The sequence below is a fragment of the Oryzias melastigma genome, linkage group LG5 (assembly GCF_002922805.2).
Source record: "Oryzias melastigma strain HK-1 linkage group LG5, ASM292280v2, whole genome shotgun sequence".
In the NCBI taxonomy this organism is placed as follows: Eukaryota; Metazoa; Chordata; class Actinopteri; order Beloniformes; family Adrianichthyidae; genus Oryzias; species Oryzias melastigma.
Genome location: NC_050516.1, coordinates 32,304,364 through 32,324,966, shown reverse-complemented (window position 1 = coordinate 32,324,966; position 20,603 = coordinate 32,304,364). Strand labels below are relative to the sequence as shown.

General features: G+C 37.1%; 1 protein-coding gene across 1 annotated transcript in view; it reads right to left on the bottom strand.

The window, feature by feature from the left end:
- The window catches only part of col7a1 (collagen, type VII, alpha 1), a gene marked incomplete in the record, with an annotated part of 105,683 nt that overhangs the window by 36,611 nt on the left and 48,469 nt on the right, over positions 1-20,603 (bottom strand). The window contains 36 exon segments of the mRNA XM_036212052.1: positions 298-342; positions 2,069-2,140; positions 2,205-2,321; positions 2,397-2,441; positions 2,516-2,551; positions 4,554-4,763; positions 4,847-4,972; positions 6,348-6,383; positions 6,465-6,512; positions 6,600-6,635; positions 7,292-7,327; positions 7,547-7,612; positions 7,680-7,784; positions 8,196-8,231; positions 9,873-9,908; positions 10,146-10,190; positions 10,259-10,330; positions 10,734-10,769; positions 10,852-10,932; positions 13,483-13,518; positions 13,622-13,657; positions 13,782-13,862; positions 13,939-13,980; positions 15,576-15,611; positions 15,697-15,741; positions 15,869-15,940; positions 16,033-16,077; positions 16,213-16,248; positions 17,644-17,724; positions 17,804-17,839; positions 17,935-18,141; positions 18,222-18,254; positions 18,330-18,365; positions 18,435-18,470; positions 18,537-18,581; positions 18,657-18,692. Of these exon segments, the coding sequence (XP_036067945.1) occupies positions 298-342; positions 2,069-2,140; positions 2,205-2,321; positions 2,397-2,441; positions 2,516-2,551; positions 4,554-4,763; positions 4,847-4,972; positions 6,348-6,383; positions 6,465-6,512; positions 6,600-6,635; positions 7,292-7,327; positions 7,547-7,612; positions 7,680-7,784; positions 8,196-8,231; positions 9,873-9,908; positions 10,146-10,190; positions 10,259-10,330; positions 10,734-10,769; positions 10,852-10,932; positions 13,483-13,518; positions 13,622-13,657; positions 13,782-13,862; positions 13,939-13,980; positions 15,576-15,611; positions 15,697-15,741; positions 15,869-15,940; positions 16,033-16,077; positions 16,213-16,248; positions 17,644-17,724; positions 17,804-17,839; positions 17,935-18,141; positions 18,222-18,254; positions 18,330-18,365; positions 18,435-18,470; positions 18,537-18,581; positions 18,657-18,692 (2,223 nt within the window).

The window sequence follows — 20,603 nt, the reverse complement described above, 5'->3', positions numbered from 1 at the left end:
AATCTCCCCAAGAAAATGTTTGTCGTAAATGTCATCTTTATTTAAAAAGAGAAAAACATCTAAACTAGTTGACACCACCTGAAACGAACTGTTGATTAAATGTTTTTTTGCTTGACTTTATCATGATAATAATCACACAATTAAAAAGTGATGTTCAGCACGATAAATTAAAATAAAAACTTACCGAGTCGACTGAAACAAACTTTCACCATTTTATGAACATTTATGAAAAAAGCAGCTTCATTATCTTGATGAAAATGTTCATAAAAGTTTTGACGATTCGTGTGCTGAACTCACCGGTTTTCCGTCTAGACCGGGTTTTCCTGGTTCTCCTGGCGTCCCCTTGAAACACAAAAACAGACACATCTGACAGCTGCACTAAAGACGGTGACAATGTAAACAGCTTTGTGTGTTTTTATTGTTAAAACTAGTAATATTCACCTGGTCAGGAGACATTTGTTGTGTTTGTTACTTTCTAGGACAAATGACTGTTTTCCAGCTTTTAATGTTTTGGAGGCGGAAGTGTCGGAGTTTCTCTGATCAATAAAGATTATTTATACAATAATTTATTTCTGTAAGGTAATCCAGAACGGTAATTCACATTCACACAAAGCTCACTTTTGAGGACGTGAAGTCAGACATTTACTTAGACAATGACTAAAGAAACACAGCTGGAGCTCCTGCCTCATGTTCTAACCCGCATCGTTACGCACTTTTACGCTTTTTCACTCACAACTCTTCAACCGTAATGGCGGCGGCGTACCGTCAGGGCCTGCACAGCCTTCAGTGAAGGCCTAAAATGATCTGAAAAGAAGTTTCTAAATCACAGGTAATGATTATTTGTATGAATACACATTTGTCTAAATGATATTTTAGATCATTCCAACTGTTCTGTCAGTTTCTCTCACAGCTCTATTCCCCAGCTGTGCTGCAGTCACATGAAAGCTTCTAACCAATCAGATTTTAGCGCTCCCTTGTTGCTCGGTTCATGGAAGTCGGCCTTACGCTCACACAGTCAGGGCTCCCGTCCTCACTTCCGGTTTTGGAGCGGATTTCCATAAAAACACTGCGGCAGGATATGGATTAAACTCGTTTAATTCAACCAATCAGATTCTGACTTAGAGTGAGCTTCAGGATGATGACATAATCGCCTCTGATTGGACGGTCAAAGTTTGCGCTACCAAAAGCTAACTTCTTCTGATCTTCAGGCTGTCGCTGCTCTCGATTTTGTTTGACTCTCTCAATGTTTTACAGTTAACAATAGAAGAAGGTGGAGAAGTTGATTTAATTTCGGATTTATTGTGTTCTTAAGATGGACTTTCCATAAAAATTGGACTTCGTCAAAAAAGGCCAAAGCTAGCGAGCCAGTCTCAGAAGAACAAAGGATGTGAGCTCCACTCTCAGCCTTCCAGCAGTTCTGTCTGGCCAGGTGACGGAGTTTTGTGACAATGTTGAGCAACAAGGAGGCCGGTATGAGAACTTCCACGCCGCCACTGAACGCATCACGCTGCAGCGGCTCACCGACAAGATTTTGGACAAAATAATTTCCCAGACGAAAACAGGTTTCGAGACTAAAACTGGAGTTTATCCCCTCATCGACTGAAAAAACCTTTTGCACACATCCCAGCTGAGCTTAGTACAGCAATGATCTGATCTGTCCGGATGAGAACGGTTTGAATGCAGGAAAATCTCCCGCTGATCTCCTGGACTTCCTTCATGGATGGAGTAAATAAATAATGCTGTAAATAACAAGGATTTAAATGAAAATGCTTATTTTCAGTTTTAATGAGTCGTCATTGTGCTTTGATGTTGTTATTGCAGTGGGAGGAGTTTGATTTACAATATGTGCAACTGCAGCGAATTCCGTCTATTTAAATGATCCATTCATGATGGAATTGCTCCATAAAATAATATTCATACATAACATGATGGTGTTTGAAATGTCGTTAATTGCGTAAATGGTTGAAGAGTTACGTTTCTTCAAAGAGCGTGTCGTATTTCCTGTCTGCTGGCGACAGCTCCAGGGGTCAAACTGATCTATGATATACCAAACTTTGAGTGACCTCACCTGTGAGCCATCACGTCCTCGTTCTCCAGGCTCTCCTCTCTCTCCTTTCTCCCCACGGGGTCCCACAAAACCCTGCAAACCAGTGAATGAAGCTTACTTCTAAAGAAAAAAACAAAGAACTTTAAGTTTTTTATACCCGATCACCCTTGGATCCTTGTGGTCCGGCCGCACCAGGCTCTCCCTTCTGTCCTGTGACTCCAGGAGGACCTCTGAGTCCAGGAGAACCGATGAGCGTCGATTCAGCAGATGCTCCCTGACAGAAAGGACACGTTTTAATCTGTTCTTATTCTTACATTTCACAAAGTAAAGTGAAAAACGAAGCATTCACCTTTTCACCTGGAGGTCCTGCTGGTCCAGTTAATCCCATTTTACCCTGGAAACCAGAAAATAAAATACTCAGATGACTGCAGAAACTTGACAAAGTTGAAGAATTTAGCAGAAACTTACAGAGTCTCCTCTGTCGCCTTTCTCTCCTCGGTCCCCCTTAAAGAGAATTCAACAAAACTTTATTTGAAGTGGAGTAAACTTAACAGACAAGAGACTTTCAGTCCTTTTAATTTAATCACTTGAATTGAAAATGTTCATCTTACAGTATTTTTTTAATTTTATTTCAAGCAGTAACACTAATTAGTCAGAACTGGTTCATACAAGAAAACCTCAACTATGCAAAGAATGAGTGAAATAAACGTTCCATTTCTGTACGTTCTTTCATATGTTTGATATGATTTAGGAGAGCTCGCTCGAAACATTTACAACCTGCTGGTTTTGTTTCCTAAATGTTTTCTTTCTCTCTTCATTCTTTTGATTTTGATTATTTTTTTAATCCCGTTAATCTCATTTTTGGTTACTTCTGTGTTCTGCACACCTGGAGGAGCGTTTTATCCCCTCATACCGCAGGAAAAATGTAAATATTACATCAATTATTAGAACTTCAGTCCTGTTATATTTTTAAGTTTAATAAAAACTAAATAAATACATAAAAAGCGGACTGTTTAATATGCGGTGTGTCACGTTGTCATGGTAACGGCTTCACCTTTTTTGAGGACGATGATCTTCATGAGAAAATTTTTAAAAAGCATAATTTTAGAGGGAAAAATGAACTCTTTTTTTGTCCAGATGATGAAGCAAAAGTTTATTTAAAAAAAAGTCAAAGTCTAAATAGTTCAATTCTCCACTGTGTTTCATTTCTTCCTCCTTTGATTCTCTTCTTTATTTCTTTTCTGCTTCATCAGAGTCTTTAAAATGATCAAATTCACCCAAAATGGTCAAAGTTTAAAGTTATCATGATTGTTCGACTGTCTTGTTGTTGAGATAAACTAGAATAAAGTAGATCAACATCATAGTTATGGTATTAATGAAAAGTTTGTGTTCATTTTTTTTTTTTTTAATGGTCAGAAAAATGTTTCTACTGTTTTTTGATGTGGTAAATTAGAGACTCTGGACTTGATCTTTTCTTTTTCATCATTAGTGCAAAATTAAAATAAAAAAACATGACCCCTCAGTGGTGTCAAAGTAAAGTTTAGACCTCTTTTCTAGAAATAAATAAAAGTAATAAAGCCCCCTTTTTAGTTTTATTTTGATCTTTTACTGCATCACAAAAATAAAATATGAGAATTTTACAGCAATTATTAGGTTAAGTTGCGATTAAAATCGATTAAATCGATTAATTAATTGCAGGTCACGATTAATAATCACACAAAAAATGAATGGCATGACCGCACTATTGATGATATTTAAATATAATTTATGTTTTGGTTGAATATATTCTGTAAAACTGTGTCTGTAGGAGAGGTAAAAGTGGAAGCTGTTTGTTGTATGTGTGTGTTTGTGTTTAAGGTGGTTAAATAATCAGTTGTGCATCATCATTTCTATTTTCTATTAATTTATTTCTCTCCGTTTGTTCTAAACCCGTTTCTGTTAACTTTTCTTTTGTGTTATTAATGTAAAAATAAGGAACAACTTGAAAATGAGATGTTGCTTCTTAATGGAATAATCCTCCCACTGATCATCAAACGAATGAATAAATACATTAAAAAGAATAATTAAATTAAAGAGTTAATGACTGAAAATGAAAAAAATGAAAATGAATCATTGAATGAATAAATTAAAATGAATAAATGAATGAAAAAAAATAAAAATAAATGAATGAATAAATAAATGTACAAACTAACAGAAATAAATGAACAAATGAATATATAAATGAATAAATAATGAATGAATGAACAAATGAAAAAAGAAATGACTAAATAAACGAACGAATGAATAAACAAATAAACAAACATTTAAATAAATGAGTAAATGAATTAGTTAATTAATAAAATACATAAATTAATTAATGAATGCATGTTGAAGTCAAACACAGAAAATTCAGTTTTTCTCATATTTAAGCTCCAAATGACATTTTTTGTTCAGAAACGTCTCCAACATCAGAGCATCAGGTTTGTTTGAAAAGGTCGAAGGTCAAGCAAACATCTTTCCTCGTCACCTTCTCTCCTGGTCTTCCAGCCTCCCCGAGTTCTCCCGCTCGTCCAGGAACTCCAGGGATCCCTGGCTTCCCAGGCTCTCCGGCAGGCCCTTGGGGTCCCTGTGGGCCTCGTTCCCCAATGGCCCTTCCTGGAGGACCCGGTGACCCCACAGATCCTTGAGCTCCTTGTTCCCCTTTGACACCCCGTTCTCCTGGAGACCCGCGGTCACCCTGACAGAGAGCGAGACGTCGCTCCGTTCAGCAGACGTCACACCGATGAGGTTTAGTGTTTAATCTGATGTGTCCGTACTCACATCGGCCCCAGAAGGGCCTCTCGGGCCGGTTTCACCTTTATCTCCCTTCTCCCCTTTCTCTGGCTTTTGCTCTTCAGAAGCAAAAAGAGAGTCCTTCCTGTCTAGGAGCAGCTTCAGGTCCGACACCTGTTCAACGAGAAAAGACGGAGGTGAAGCTCCGAACCTTTCAGCCTGCAAACGGCTTCAGAAACGTAGTGAGCAGTTCTTAAATTCTCCATTGTGACGGTCACCTGCTCAGGACTGCAAAATATCAGGGTTAAGCTTTGCTTTGAAACGGCAAAAGTTTAGAAATATCGTGAAAATCTTTAACTCTGAATGTGAACTCACTCTTTATAAATTCACAATAAAAACTGTCAAAAAGCTGAAAGTTTCAATAAAATCTGGATTAATTTTTTAAAGAAAAGAATCTCTAATAAATCAATTAATAAAAATGTAGATAAAAGTTATTTACATTATTGAAATTATAATTTATTAAATGTTTCTAATGGGATAAAACATTGGATAATACGTCTTTCACATCCCACAAGTGAACAGGGGTGTCGAACTCAATCACACAGGAAAAACCCAAAAATCCAAAACACATCTTAGATCTTTGAGTCAAACAGGATAAACATTATTGAACACTCTGAAGCTAAAAAGTGTAAAACTTTGAAATTGTAACTTTTTAACATAATTATGAACCAGATATATACCATTACCTGCAATAATTCTAGTGTAAAAGCTGAAGCTGAATTTGGATGCTAAAGATGCTGAAATAGATAGCTAAACACACAGAAGCTGATAGCTAGCTAAAATATTAGCTAAATGCCAAATTCGCCTAAAAACAACAACAACAAAAAACTTAGGTTAGCCAAAACAGCTAGCATGTAGCTAAAAATAGCTAAACCTCAAAATAGCCTCAAAAACTGAAAAAAAGCCTGAATTAGCCAAAACAGCTAGCATGTAAATGTTAGCCTAACTCCAAAAAAGCCTAAAAAACATTTAAAAAAGCCTAAATTAGCCAACATAGCTAGCATGTAGCTGAAAAAAATAGCTAAACTTAAAGGTACGCTAAAAAACTTTATTAAAAAAAGCCTTAATTTTACCAAAACAGCTAGCATGTAGCTGAAATATTAGCTAAACTCCAAGTTAGCCTAAAAAAATCTTAGAGAATGCCAAATTAGTCCAAAAAGCTGCAGAATGACACTTTTTAAAACTTTAAAAATGTAACTTTTTAACATAATTAAGAAAAATAAAAAGGCAGGAATATTATTCCAGAATAAATCAACTTAAACCTTAAATAACTTTCAATACTCTCCATAAAAATATATTTTATCAAAATTATACAAGTTAGAAATGAGCACAAGATAACATCGGGTCATTAATAACAATAAAATAAAACGATCTGGAGGGCCGGATGGAATTACATGGAGGGCCGGATCCGGCCCCCCGGGCCTTGACTTTGACAGGAGTGTGTTAGAGACCGATTGTCATTCAGTAAAAACTGTAAAACTATCCGTACCTTAACGCCGAGGGTGATCAGAGCTCTTTGTACATCCTGGTGAGAAAGAGCACAGACACACATAAATAAAGGATATTTTTACAAACTAATGTCTAAGTTTAATGTGCTGCTTCCTACCACTGTAGTTCCTGGTTTACCAGGAGCTCCGTCTTCTCCCGGGTCTCCCTGCCAATAACAAAGTATCAGTCGGCGAGTCCAACAACACCGAACATGATGGGACATTCTGAAAACCTGGAGGGGTGTTTGACTTACAGCGTCACCTTTTGGGCCTGCTGGACCCCTCTCCCCCTGAAATAGGAAGTAGATGAACAGATGTGTGAACCGTTTATGCAGAGTATCACTTATTAACCCTTTAAGTATGGAGTATGTTAACCCTTTAACAGCCGAGGTGTCGCCGGTGAGGCTTCATCTCAAGATCTTTAACATACAGTAACTTTTCAACCGTTAACACGATAATTCCAGCAGATTCTGAAGGCCAAAATAAAATAATAAAATAATTTAAGAATAATGTGTGGGGGTGCTGTGTTATCTGTTTCGTCTAGGGCGCCATGCAGCCCAGGGACCAGGTCAGTTGTAACGGTTGGAGCTAAATTTCGGTGCCAAACCCTGATTCCGACTGGGGAGACTCAGAGCGAATGGAAGCTCAGTCCGATTGAAAATGAACCGAGACCATCTTGAAGATGGATCAGAGATGTATCCCGTACACGGGTCTGATTGGGAGGATTCAGACGGCAGACTATCAAGATAATCGTGAAAAAAGAACCCTGGTTCACTTGAAGCGAACCAAATGCCTTGAATGTCTAAATACATTTGAAATATCTAAATTAAAGATGAACTTAAATTTAACAAATTAGATGAAATGTAATTATTTCTAATTAATCGTTAATCAATTAAGTTAAAAAATAAAAAGTTAATTTAAGTTAAATGAAAGGGTACAAACTCACCCGGGCTCCCAAACTTCCTGGAATTCCAGGGACGCCCTGAAAGACAGAAAAGGAAATCCGTCTTTTGTCAAAGCCGAAAAAATCTGGAATTAAGCTACAAGAAATCTCCAGATAACCTCACAAAAACAACAAACGAGCAGAAATATGTCCTTGTATGGAAATGTTGAAATGATGTGTTTGGTTTCACTCATGAAGGTGTTTGAGCTTTATCACCGTTGGAGACAGTAAATAGGTCAGAGAGTCTCGAAGACTCACCGGTGTTCCAGGGGGCCCCTGGGGGCCTGGGATCGGTGCAGCTTCGACTCCCTTCACGTACACAACCTGAGGCAGAGAGCACAAATGAACGAAACATCTCCTGTTTTCATTCAGAAGTCTTTGTCCCTCCTACCTGTCCAGGTGGACCAATGCTGCCCGGCAGTCCGGGGGCTCCTGGAGGACCAGAGGGGCCCGCCGGGCCAACAGGACCCCGGTCCCCCTTCTCCCCGTCTTGGCCCTGAAAATGACTCACTGTTACCTAACAGATTCACTCCTGCACTGTAACGGAAGCTGAACTATAAATCAAAGCAGGTGGCTGCTGCTGCCACCCCCTCCACTGATGTTGGAGGGATAATTAATGGGAATTTGCACATGAAAACAGTCTCTGACATTTGGTGCTCCTCTGGATTCCTCTTAGAAGTGGCTCCCCCTTAAAGGCTAAGCTCCATCATTAGGAGCCAGTGAATCCGCTTCAAGAAGCCGATTGATTTGACTGAAAGTGAGAGCTTGAAGTCACTGTTGGAGGAAACTACTGCTGACAAACAACATATGAGTGACTCAGGGAAACAAAAACTAAGATTTAAAAGAGGAAAAGGAGCTCAAGAGAGTTTAGACACTAAGAGAGAAATCTAGAGAAAAGGAGACTGACGTGTCGTCCTGATCCTCCAGGTTCTCCTTTGTCTCCCTGTGGATAAAACAAGCAGAAAATACATTTAGATTTCCCCATTAACACTGAAAAACGGCTGTTTTTGCAAGTAATTTTTAATTCAGCAAGAAAAATATCAAATAGAAATAAAAAAAAGATTATGTTTTAGAAATTTGTAAGGCGTTCCTTCAGACCAGGAGTGTCAAACTCAATCACACAAGGGGCCAAAATCTAAAACACACCTGAAGTCGCGGGACGAACAGGAAAAACATTTATTGAAAACTCTAAAACTACATTTTGAAAACCATAACTTTTTAACATCCATCCATCTTCTTGGCCGCGTCCCTTTCGGGGTCGCAGGGGTGCCGGAGCCTATCCCGGCTACTGAAGGGCGAAGGCGGGGTTCACCCTGGACAGGTCGCCAGTCTGTCTCAGGTCCTAACATAATGAACTAAATATAATGCATTACCTGTGAGAATGCTGTAAGCTGAATTTGGCCACTGAAGATGCTGAAATTGATAGCTAAAAACACTGAAGCTGATAGCCAGCTAAAATTTTAGCTGAATGCTAAATTAAAACACTAAAAAAAAAAAAAATAATACTTAGGTTAGCTGAAACAGCTAGCATGTAGCTAAAAAATGGCTAAACTTCAAAATAGCCTAAAAAACAGAAAAAAGCCTAAATTAGCCAAAACAGCTAGCATGTAGCTAAAATATTAGCTAAACTCCAAAAATAGCCTAGAAAACAGAAAAAAGCCTAAATTAGCCAAAACAGCTAGCATGTAGCTGAAATATTAACTAAACTTAAAAAAACCCTACAAAACTATAAAAAATGGCTAAATTAGCCAAAATAGCCAGAGTGGAAATATTAGCTTAACTCCAAAATAGCCTAAAAAAAGAAAAAAAAAGCCTAAATTAGCCAAAACAGCTAACGTGTAGCTGAAATATTATCTAAACTTAAAAAAGCCTACAAAACTAGAAAAAATGGCTAAATTAGCCAAAATAGCTAGCGTGTAAATATTAGCCTAACTCCAAAATAGCCAAAAAAAAAAGAAAAAAAGCCTAAATTAGCCAAAACAGCTAGAATGTAGCTAAAATATTAGCTAAACTCCAAAAAAAGCCAAAAAAATCTCAGTAAATGCCAAAATAGTCCAAAAATCTAGCAGAATGCCAATTGTTGAAACTTTAAAACAGTAAATTTTAACATAATTCTGAATAATAAAAAGGCAGGAATATTATTCCAGAATAAATCAACTTAAATCTTAAAAAAACTTAACATATTTCACTCTTAATATATTTTATCAAAATTATACAAGTTAGAAATTAGCTTAAGCTAACTTCGAACTATAAATAACAATAAAATAAAGGGATCTGGAGGGCCGGATTCGGCCCTCGGTCCTTGTCTTTGACCCATGTGCTTTAACCCTTTAACACCTGAGTGTCACCTGTGACGCTTAAACAAATATAAACACAAAATCTTTAACATACTGTAACTTTTCAACCATTAACACGATAATTCCAGTAGATTCTAAAGGAGAAAAGCGGCGTGACGCCGCTTTTCTCCTTTAGAATCTACAGGAATTATCGTGTTAACATTTGAAAAGTTACAGTAAATCAAAATACATATTCACATTTTTTCTTATGTATTCCTCCACTGTAACAATGATTTAAGTCCACAAACCTTTCTCCCATCTTCACCCGGCACTCCATCCTCCCCCTGTGTGTGAAAACATCACAAACTCAATAATAGCTTCATCTGCCGGAGCACTCCGCTCCTTTAAGGCAGCTGGGATGCAGCAGACGCCGTAATAAATGGCTTTTCATCACAAATCACTGCTCACATGAAAGGGTTCAAGGCCATTAACAGTAAAAGGAGTAATAGAAGCACCAAGCAGAGGAAAAACCAACACAGAACAAGATCTATCGGAGTAAATAGAAACATTAAAGACGTTACCGTTTTCCCAGGAAGTCCAGGTTTGCCATCTTCACCAGCTTTACCCTAAAACAAACACCAAGATGTATTGAATTCATATGAGTCCATCAGAAATACACCATACAGACACTTACTGGTGTTCCTGGGTTGCCTGGTGGCCCAGTGGGGCCTTGAGGGCCTTGCTCTCCTCTTAATCCCGGTAATCCCTAATAAAAACAGGCCAAAGTCATATGTGTGTGACCTTTGGTTAAGGTTATAGGTTAGATAAAACCAATTAAGCACAGATACGGCATGAAGAGGACCGATGAGAAGGCTTTCATTATTATAATCAGCATCATTAAAAAGCAATTAATGACTTGAGCTGAACTGCCGTTTTCAGGAGCTCTACGGATAATATTATGGCCGATATTACATAATGGCATTCAATGAGCAGTCCAGAAGACATCTTTCCCCATTTTGGGCTTATGCAACTGGCCCCAGGAGCACAAGGGAGGCTTTCACACTCCCACAGTGCCCTCTGCTGTGCGTGCACTGAAACTGCACATCAGAACCACTGCAGCAAGGGATTTTAAATAACTATTATTTCTTCCCTAGAAATAATAAACTCACATCTCTTCCCGAGTCTCCCTGTTTACCAGGATCTCCCTGCAAACAGAAACAAAAGAACAAACGTTCTGAATTGATCGAATTGATCAAGCTGAAGTAAATTAGGGACTAATTGAGGTACCCTCTGTCCAGGTGGTCCTGGTGGTCCGGACTTCCCATCCAGACCAGAACGTCCATCCAAACCGGAGGCTCCTCTTTCTCCCTGATCAGCGAGAGACAAACAGTTTGGATCTATTCTAGTTTTGAACAGGAAAAAGCTGTGAGATTGGGACGAGTTCCAGGACAGAATCCTGAACTCAGCCTCAAATGTTTGGTTTTGTTGTTCTCCCGGCCCATTAGCAGTTCTAATGAACAGAAACGATTCTCAGCATAGTGACGGATCAGGCAGCTCCGACGTGTCGAGCGTTTGCCATAAACCTCGTGTCACTTTAGGAAAAGTCACATGACCGATAGAGTGACTGGAGTTTAGCTACAGGGACAACCGGCTGTGTTGCCAGATTAGGTGGTTTTCTGTGGCTGAAGGAGCTCTAATAAACAAGTAAAAATTGTGTAATTATTACTTAGAAAAAAGAACTATTATCTAGTAAATGTGGGTGATAATTAGTCAAGTGAGAAAGTTATTGACTTTAGCTTTAATATCTTTAGAACTGTTGAACATTTTTAACCAAATGTGATTCATATTTTCATTTAAAATTCTTAGAAATAATGATGACTGTTGTTGGATGAATATGATGATGAGAAGTCATAATTGATATCATTCGAGCAGATTGAACAATTCATTTTATTTATTTATTTAACATTATGGTACAACAGAGTATTAGAGCCACCAAAAAATAAGTAACATTAAGAGTTTTTTCATGTAAATTCACGACTTAATTCATGTAAAACTTAAACTTTTAATCTCATTAATCTAAGACATTCAATCAAGTAAATTTACAAGTTTTACTTTATGAGTTTTTTTCTCGTAAATGTACACAATTAAAAGAAATAAAGTCACGACTTTTAATCTTGTTAATTTATTATGTTTAATCTCGCAAATCTACAACTTTTAATCTTGCAAATTTATAACTTTTAATCTCGTAAATCTACGACTTTTAATCCTGTAATTTTACAATTATTAATCTTGTAAATGTTCAAGTTTTTTTATGTTTTTTAACAACTGTAAATGTTGTAAATTTACAACTTTTAATCTCTTAAATTTATGCAATTCAAAGTCATACATTTACGACTTTTAATCTTGTAAATTTATGATTTTTAATCTTGTAAATGTATTATTTTTAATCTCATAATTTTACAACTTTCAATCTTGTAAATGTACGAGTTTTTTTTACTTTTTAAAATTTAGAATCTCATAAAGTTACGATTTTTAAGGGCATAAAACCATGATTTTAATCTCATTAATTTACCACTAAACTAATGACCTTTAATCTCGTAAATTTGTGCAATTAAAAGTTGTAAATGTAGGACTTTTAATCATTTTCTCATAAATTTACAATTCTTTATCTTTTAAAGTTACGACTTTAAATTTTGTAAAATTACAAGATTAAAAGTCCTAAATCTACGAGAAAAATTCATAAATTTATCCCATAATTTTAAAGTCGTACATTTATGACTTTATTCTTGTAATTTAACAGTTACAACATTTTACTTGTAAATCTACAATATTTAAAGCTGAAAATAAAAAATAAAAAAATGTTTGTAAACTGTCCGTAATACTCTGTCGTATTATAGGATTTTTTTTTGTAACTTCTTAAGACTTTAAAATCACATTTTCAATTTTATTACCACAGTAGTTAATTTTTCTTAACTTTTATTTCTCTGTTATGTCGGCAGCAAGAGACGCTAACATGAAAAAACAAACAATTTTCTGTTGAAATGTATTTGTAGGTTGTTGTTTACATTGAGACAAACTAACAGGAACTCCTGCTGTCAGTTTTAGAACATCTTGAACTGTTTTTGTTAGCTTCCTGCTTGAACTGTTCCGTATTCTGCTCTACGACAATAAGAAGTCGTGATCCGTTTTATGTCACATATAGTGGAGTATCTATCAGGAATAAAGAGATTTAAATATAAAAGCTCTGATCATAATAAGAATAAATTAAGTATCCTCCGATACTGACAGCATCGATGCTGATCGAGTCATCAACCACATGTGTGGACCCAGTTTTCAATCATGTGACTGGATCAGAACATCCCAACTTTATTGGGAAATATCTGGAACAAACTTTGAAGCTTTCATCGACACCAAGACAGATCAGGGATTTGAGCTTCGTCTCCTTCTGACACACCAACGTTTAGGTGTCAGCTTGTGGCTCAGATCAGTCGATTTTTAAGAGTATTTCTCCCACAAAATCATAAACATAAAAGAAGAACGGAGGAAGAGACGGTGCGTTAGAACCTGTAAATCGTTCTAAACGAAGGAGAAGAAAATGGGATCCAGAATGCATTTCATGGTTTTGTGTTTTTACTGTTCAGTAAATCGCTCTTTAAGTGATTCCACAATGTTTTCATCTCGTTTTGTTGCTGCAGTTGAGAAATAAAATGACTTTCACTCTTTTATAGGTTTGGCGATAGCAATCACCCTCGGTGTAAGCAGACCTGAAATAATAGTGTCACCATTGTTGGAGCGAGGCTTTGAGTTTCCCTTATAGTGCTCCGAATCCACTGTATCAAAGTGATTTAAGGTAAGAATGAATCTTATTAAGAAGAAAAAGGTTTTTAGTGTTGCTGGTGACTGGGAGTGATTCCAAACCTTTTCTCCAGGTGTCCCTCGCTCTCCTCTGTCGCCCTAAACACATTTCCAAGAGAAATTGACATTAGAGCATCAGCAAAGGGATGAAAGAATAACTAATGCGGCTGCAAACAGCCAGTGAAATGCAGAGGAGGCTTACTCTGGTGCCCGAGGGCCCCTGGGGTCCCTCTGGACCCTTTATGGACAGAAGCAGAGAGCGAGTCAGAGAGCGTCATCAGTCATGCACGGCACATGTCCACGAAGTGGGTTATGGAGTGCATACAGACGCCTGCCCTGCAGGATGGAAGGAAATGACTCACGCGAGGGCCGGAAGGGCCGGGAGCTCCCGCTTCACCTTTAACGCCTTTGCCGCCGTGCTCTCCGGGGTCGCCGGCGTCACCCTGACAGATACAGCGAGGTGTTGCGGTGAGTTTGTTTCTGAAGTGCAGAGATCAGAAAGGATAGAAGAACAAATACCTTGTCTCCTTTGTCCCCTTTGAGTTGATTCTGAATATCAGCCTGTTGACAAACAAACAAAAAAGGAGAAAATCGTCTTTTTTGTGTTTTAACACGTTCTTGACACAATAGACGACCGTCTTCAGGTCTTCTCCATTCGGACTCCGAGCTGTGTTGAGCAGACTAGAGTGTTTGGTGTGTTGTTTGGTGTAGAGAAGGGGTCGGTAACCTTTAACAGTAAAAGTTAATCTCGTTTTTAGCTGATCAGAACCTGGAAGGAGCCGCAAAATCTTATTTTAGCCTTTAAGAAATTTGGATTTCCATTCGTGACCTTCTTTCTTTTAATAATAAATTATAGTGTCCAAACTGAAAAGGAGGAGAAGAAGAACAATGTTTCCAATGTTAATGATCTGGACATTTTTGTTAGAACTTCTGCTTTAGAGAATCCATGTAACTCTGAATGATTCATTAATTAATATAAATATATTTAAAACATTTAGTAGATTATTAATTTATTTCTAAACAAATGTGTATAAATGTGTAAACTCAAAATAGAATTGAACTGAAGAATAGAAAAAAAATCGATTCAGGCGTTTGTGAATCAAATCGAATTGTTTCTGGAAATTATAATCAATATCCAGCCTTACATAGAATATCTTTAAAACAACAAAGGCTTTTTGATTTTGGCTAAAAAAATGTATAATCATAAAAGATAACTGGGAGTGATTTTAAATTTAAAAAACACGGTTGGAGTGGCTCTTTAATGAAAGCTCAGACTCAAGTTTTTTCTGCCTAAACGATGGAAATTGTGTTTTTTAACATGTTTTTGTTATATTTTTTGATGACGAAGGACAAATGTGTAGAGAAATAAGATTTCAATTAAGTTCCAAAATTTCTTTTGAATTTCTTCAATTTAAATTTTTGCTCAAATCGTTGAGACTCAGGAGCAGACGAAAAAAGAGAAAGATTTTATTATGACATTGAAAATACTGCGGGCTGGAAGCTCCAAACTAAGAACCGAATGAACTACTGCTACTCCGCTGGAACTGTTGGGCTGAGTATCGGTTCTGAAGTCTGGAAACAATTCCATTCACAAGAGATCACAAGAGATTTTTTCCGATTTGATTCCATTTTGAGTTTACACTTTTATACACATTTGTTTAGAAATACAATAATAATCTACTATGTTTTGAATATATTTATATTAATTAATGAATCATTCAGTGTTACATGGATTCTCTAAAGGAGAAGTTCTAACAAAAATCTTCAGATCATGAACATTGGAAACATTGTTCTGCTTCTCCTCCTCTTCAGTTTGGCCACTAGGTGGCGATCGCGCTACAGCATTACATTTTACTCAAGAAGAAGACAACAGCATGAGGAAAAAAATCAATGTTTTAGACCACAAATTGTTATTTTAATAAATATTAGCATTAGCTGTCCAATGGGGAATTCCATTCAACGTTAGCATCAGGCTAGCAGACTTTAGCTTTATGTGCTAAATCGATTTATATCTTTTGTGAATTGATCATTGATCTATTAAGCTTCAATCGTTAAGTCCTAGAAACGACAGTGTTTTTGGCTCAAAACTGTATAATCATAATTAAAAGACCCCTGAGAACGCTTTGACAGTAAATCAAAGACTTTAAGAAACGAACCATTTTCCCTGGTGCTCCCTGAGGCCCTTGTGGTCCCTAGTAAGACGAAGAGAGGAGTTAGAAAGTATTGTGTAGATCTAAAGAAGCCTTAATAGCTTGAAAGTGAAATCCCACACTCTACCTGGTCTCCTTTCTCTCCTCTCGGTCCTGCAGGTCCAGGGCTGCCCTACGATCGAACACAAATCCATACAGACGCTGAGAGGCCGACCTTCTTCACAGTTTCCTCTGTCGCTAGAATTTCCCGAACGCGTATCGAAAAGCTGTCTGTGCGATGAAGCATCAGCGTGTCTTACATTCCGCCCGTGCTCTCCAGGGTCTCCCAGGTCTCCTTTCTCTCCTTGTCGTCCAGGCTGACCGGCCAGTCCCTGAGTGTGGAGTCAATAATGTTGTTTGTTAACTGAAGCTGGCAGCTTTTAAAGTTTTAATGTGACAGCTGAACTGAGGAAAATGCTCCAACCCGAAAGCCTCGTTCTCCTGGCTTCCCGGGAAGTCCAGACTCGCCCTGATGAAAAATGAACGAGGCAAAACCTGAACCTCAGCTGTCATCTTCACATGCATCTTTAAAACAAAGTCTGTCTGTATAAGTTTATACTTCTGTCACTTGAATGGAAAAGGATGCAATAAAAGAGATACTCACAGGTGTGCCTTCATCTCCCTTTTCTCCTTTCTCTCCCTAAAAACAGGTTCAAACGTTTAAAATAAGGACAGACTACATGCAGAAAACAATATTCTTCAGAAAATACGTTTTTTTACCTAAGCTGTCACGTAAACGAAGCATTTTAGGAGCAACAGAAAAATAATGAATTCATGTGTTTTTTCAGGATGTTAAAAAGATTCATCAACACCCAAATACCGTCGTTTTCTGAGTAGTTTGGCTAAAGGTGCAACTTATACACGGTGTGGGAATTCTTTGAAAAAAGAAACTGGAAAAGTCCTTTAGTCTGGACAGAATCTGCGTAATTTGGTCCAAATCGAGTCCTGAACCTCGTGTCTGAAGCTTGTAAACAAAACTAAAGATCTCGTCTGTCATTGGTCAGGAATTATGAGGCCATAAAAGAGAAGAACAGAAGTCTGAACGGACACGAACCGAGACCACCTCACATTCAGACTGAGATTTGTGACGGATTACCCAAATAAACAAACTGTCTGAATGGATCCTTACATAAACTTCACCTAAAAATGAGATTTTTATCATTTTATTCTTCTTTAAAATGCATTTCTGGCTGCTTCTTACACTCCAGAGCGACTTATAGTCCAAAAAATATATAGTTTACAAAAAAGGAAAAGTTGTTGAGATTAAAACAACATACAGATGCAGTGGCTTCTGTTCTTACTTAAATGTCTTACTCCTGAGAGCGACAATAAAACTCTTATTTAGCAGTCTAAAGCAAAGCTGAAATGATTCTTACTATTTTAGTTTCCACAATAATTGATTAACATATTAGGAATATTTGGAATAAATTAAAATTTTGTTTAATTTATCGAGGATTTACGGATAGAATCAGAAAAGTTGTTTTTTTCTCAAAAAAAGCAGTATAAGTCGCAAAAGCAAAACATGTCTAATCAAATATATAAGTCGCTCTGAAGTATAAGTTGTACTTTTGGGAGAAAAATCTGGCGTTTCAGAACAAATCTGGCAAGCCCAGCATAATTATGAAAAACAAACAAATAAATAAAAACAACAATCTTAATCCTTTGATGTGTATAAGAAAATATCAACAATCAGATTCTCTTCCATGTTTGTTTTGGACGTCATTTCTTCTTCGTCTGCTGCTGTCAGTAACAAATACTTAGATGCAGCACCCTCTAGTGGTTGTTAGAGGAAACAACTAAAAGACAATCAGTGTTTATTGGGAAAATAACAAAATTTTGAGCCGAGTTATGTCTAAAAAAAAATAAAAACATAATTCGCTCCTGAGTATAAGTCGCACCCCCCGGCTAAACTATGCGAAAAACTGCGACTTATACTCTGGAAAATACAGTAATTGAATCAAAATCTTTGGTATTTATGCATATTTATATAATTTTGTTAATTTTATGAATGGAATGGTTTGAAGTAAACAGGAACCTCTTTCCCCGGGACACCAGGCTTTCCTGGGACTCCTGGCCGGCCGTCCTCTCCCTTCTCTCCTGGTTCTCCTGGATCTCCCTACAAACGATTGGGGTGATTCCATGAATCAAACGTTTTGATGGTTCCACGCACAGAGAAAAGCAGGTCAGGTTCTCACCTTGGAGCCCGGGCGCCCACTTATACCAGCGGGACCCTGAGGGGAAAACATATTTTATGCATTTCAGATTGAAGGGCGAGTTCAGGAATGAGTAATGTGGGTAATTTATTAGAGCAGCTGGAAACACGCACTCGATCTCCTGGTTCTCCTTTGGTTCCAACACCTGACCCTCCTGTGCCGGGAGAACCCTCACATAGGAAAGAAGAGTGACATTTGGAGAAGAGAGGAGAGGATCTAAATCTAAATCTGTAGTAATTAACACTGACTTTCTCTCCTTTTTGTCCCACGTCGCCTTTATCTCCTCTTGGACCCTCGGAACCGGTCAGACCTTGCTCCCCCTGAAATGAAGAACCACGAAGGCAGAAAAGTGACCAATCCTGAGGAAATGTTCTGGTAGACCTCGAGTCTTTTATCTTACCTGGTCTCCTTTCCGTCCTGGTAAACCCGGCGCCTTCGGGAGTTAAATAAAGAACATAAATAAAGAACAACAGTGGAAAATGGAGTAGACTCAGATTTAGACTCTCACACTTCGACCAGGTTCTCCTCGTGCTCCATCATTCCCCTGAAAACAACAACGGTCCATCAGATCTTTATCCAGAGAATCTTCTCATTTTGGTCACTTCAGTCTCACCTTTTCTCCTGCTGGTCCAGTGGGTCCTGGTAAACCCTGAGAACATCACATCATCAGTACATTCATAGAGCAGAGATCCTCACACAGCAGTGTGTCACACACCCTTAATCCCGGCGTTCCTGGAGTTCCTGGCTTCCCGGGATCACCCTGAGAAGACACTCCGGAGGTTTTACGATCTTCTTCAGACAGTTAAAGAAATCATGAATGAACGTCTGAACTCACTCTTTCTCCCCGTTCACCAGCCGGTCCTCGTTCGCCCTAAAACACACAAAAGCTGAGATTCATCTCGTTTGTAAAACATCTGTGAGCGTTCCGGGTCCACCTGAGACAGAAAGTTTTTCATTATTGAAACTTGACTCACGTTTACAACTGAAAATACTTTCATAACTTCTCTACTGAAAATGACACGTTCATTTTTTAAATTTGTGTTACCTGATTTATTTTAATGATTTTTCTATTAAAAAGAAAATAAATTAAAAAAGGACAAAAAAACAGGATACATTCCTGAAACGTGATTTAATCACATATTTTTGTTGAGGTTTTATACTTTATTTGTATTATTTTTTTTTTCTAATGAAAAATAATCAGCACATTTTGTCTGAATTTTGATAAAGATCTTAATATGAAATGACAAAGTCTGAAATTGTGTTATATCTACTTTATTGTGACATGAGGATTCCTAATAAACTGAATCTTTGTTTGAAATCTATAAATATCTGATCTTAAGTTATGAACCGGATAATGATGATAAATGTAAAGGAAATGGTCGATTATATAAGTTTGTTTCCTCTCTTTCAGCCAATCTCTCTCCTAATGTCTAGTTTTCCTGTCTGACGTCTTTATGGATGTAAACGTCTGATGATTGATTGTTTTGCACATTAATTTACTTTTTTTTTCTTCTTGATTACTTAAAATAAACCATTTCTATTCTATTCTTAAAAAACTCTGTTCCTAACTCAAAAAATTGGTTAATTTCAAAAGAGACTTAGTGTAGCAAGAAATCAAATGCTGACGGTATTGAGCCAAGAACATTTAGTTTTTCAGAAAAAGACCACCGAATATTGGAAATCTACCAAAAAAAAACATATTTATTCTAAAGTATTGGAAATAGCAAACAGAAAAACAGAAATTACAAGTATTTATGTCAATATATTTACTCAAATATATATAATTCATTTGTTTAAAAAAATATGAATAAAAAAAAATAATAAATGTGATAGAATATCGCTCTAACAAAAACGTCTTAATTTAAATACAATTTAAATGTTGGACGGTTAAAAAGGCTTCATTTATTGGTTTATTAGCTACGCTGAGACTTAAATGGTGAATGAAAACGTATTTGGGTGGTCAGTGGGATTTGCAAACTCTAAAGAAGAACAAAAAGGGAAAAAAAATCAGAAAGATAAATAATAATAATAATAATAGAGCCGGGAATCGATTAAAAAGAAAAAAAAGTTAATCGCAATTGACTTTTTTTATTTACAGTGTTTGCCAACGACTTATTATCTGCAAATAATCTTAATATCAAATCACACAGAAAACTATATTTAGAACATTTATTTTTTATTAATGCAGTCAATCTATTAAAAAAAATCTGATTAATCACTTTTTTGTGTTGTGATTAATCATCATCAATCAAAATGGTAGATTTTATGACAATATACAGCCTTTGAACAAAACACGCCGTGGAAACTTAAATCAATGAGACAAAGCGAAGGACTGCAGGTGAAATTCATTTGCGTTACTAAATATTTATTTTACAAGTTAATTGTGTTTAATTAATCGTGTGAGCTAATAAATCAATAAATCTCACTGTTACTCTAATTTTATGAATACTTCCCTTTGAATAGATCAGAGAATGTAACTTCATTTAATAACAGACAGTTACAGGATATTTGACGTCAGATTCTGAGCTGAATCCTTCATGTGATGTAAAATGTGTCAACAGCTGTGAAGATCATAAAAGTGGCTCCAAGTTTTGGGCCGACATTATCCAGACGTCGTCTCCTCGGGGAAAGACATTCATTTCTCTGCAAGACGGTGTAAACTCTCGTCCCACGATAGTGCAGCCTGAGCGAGCTGCACAGCTGTGACCCACTAACACACATTCAGTGCAACACAAAACAAGAACACAACCAAGAACTGAAGTCAAACGGGAAAACTTCTCGG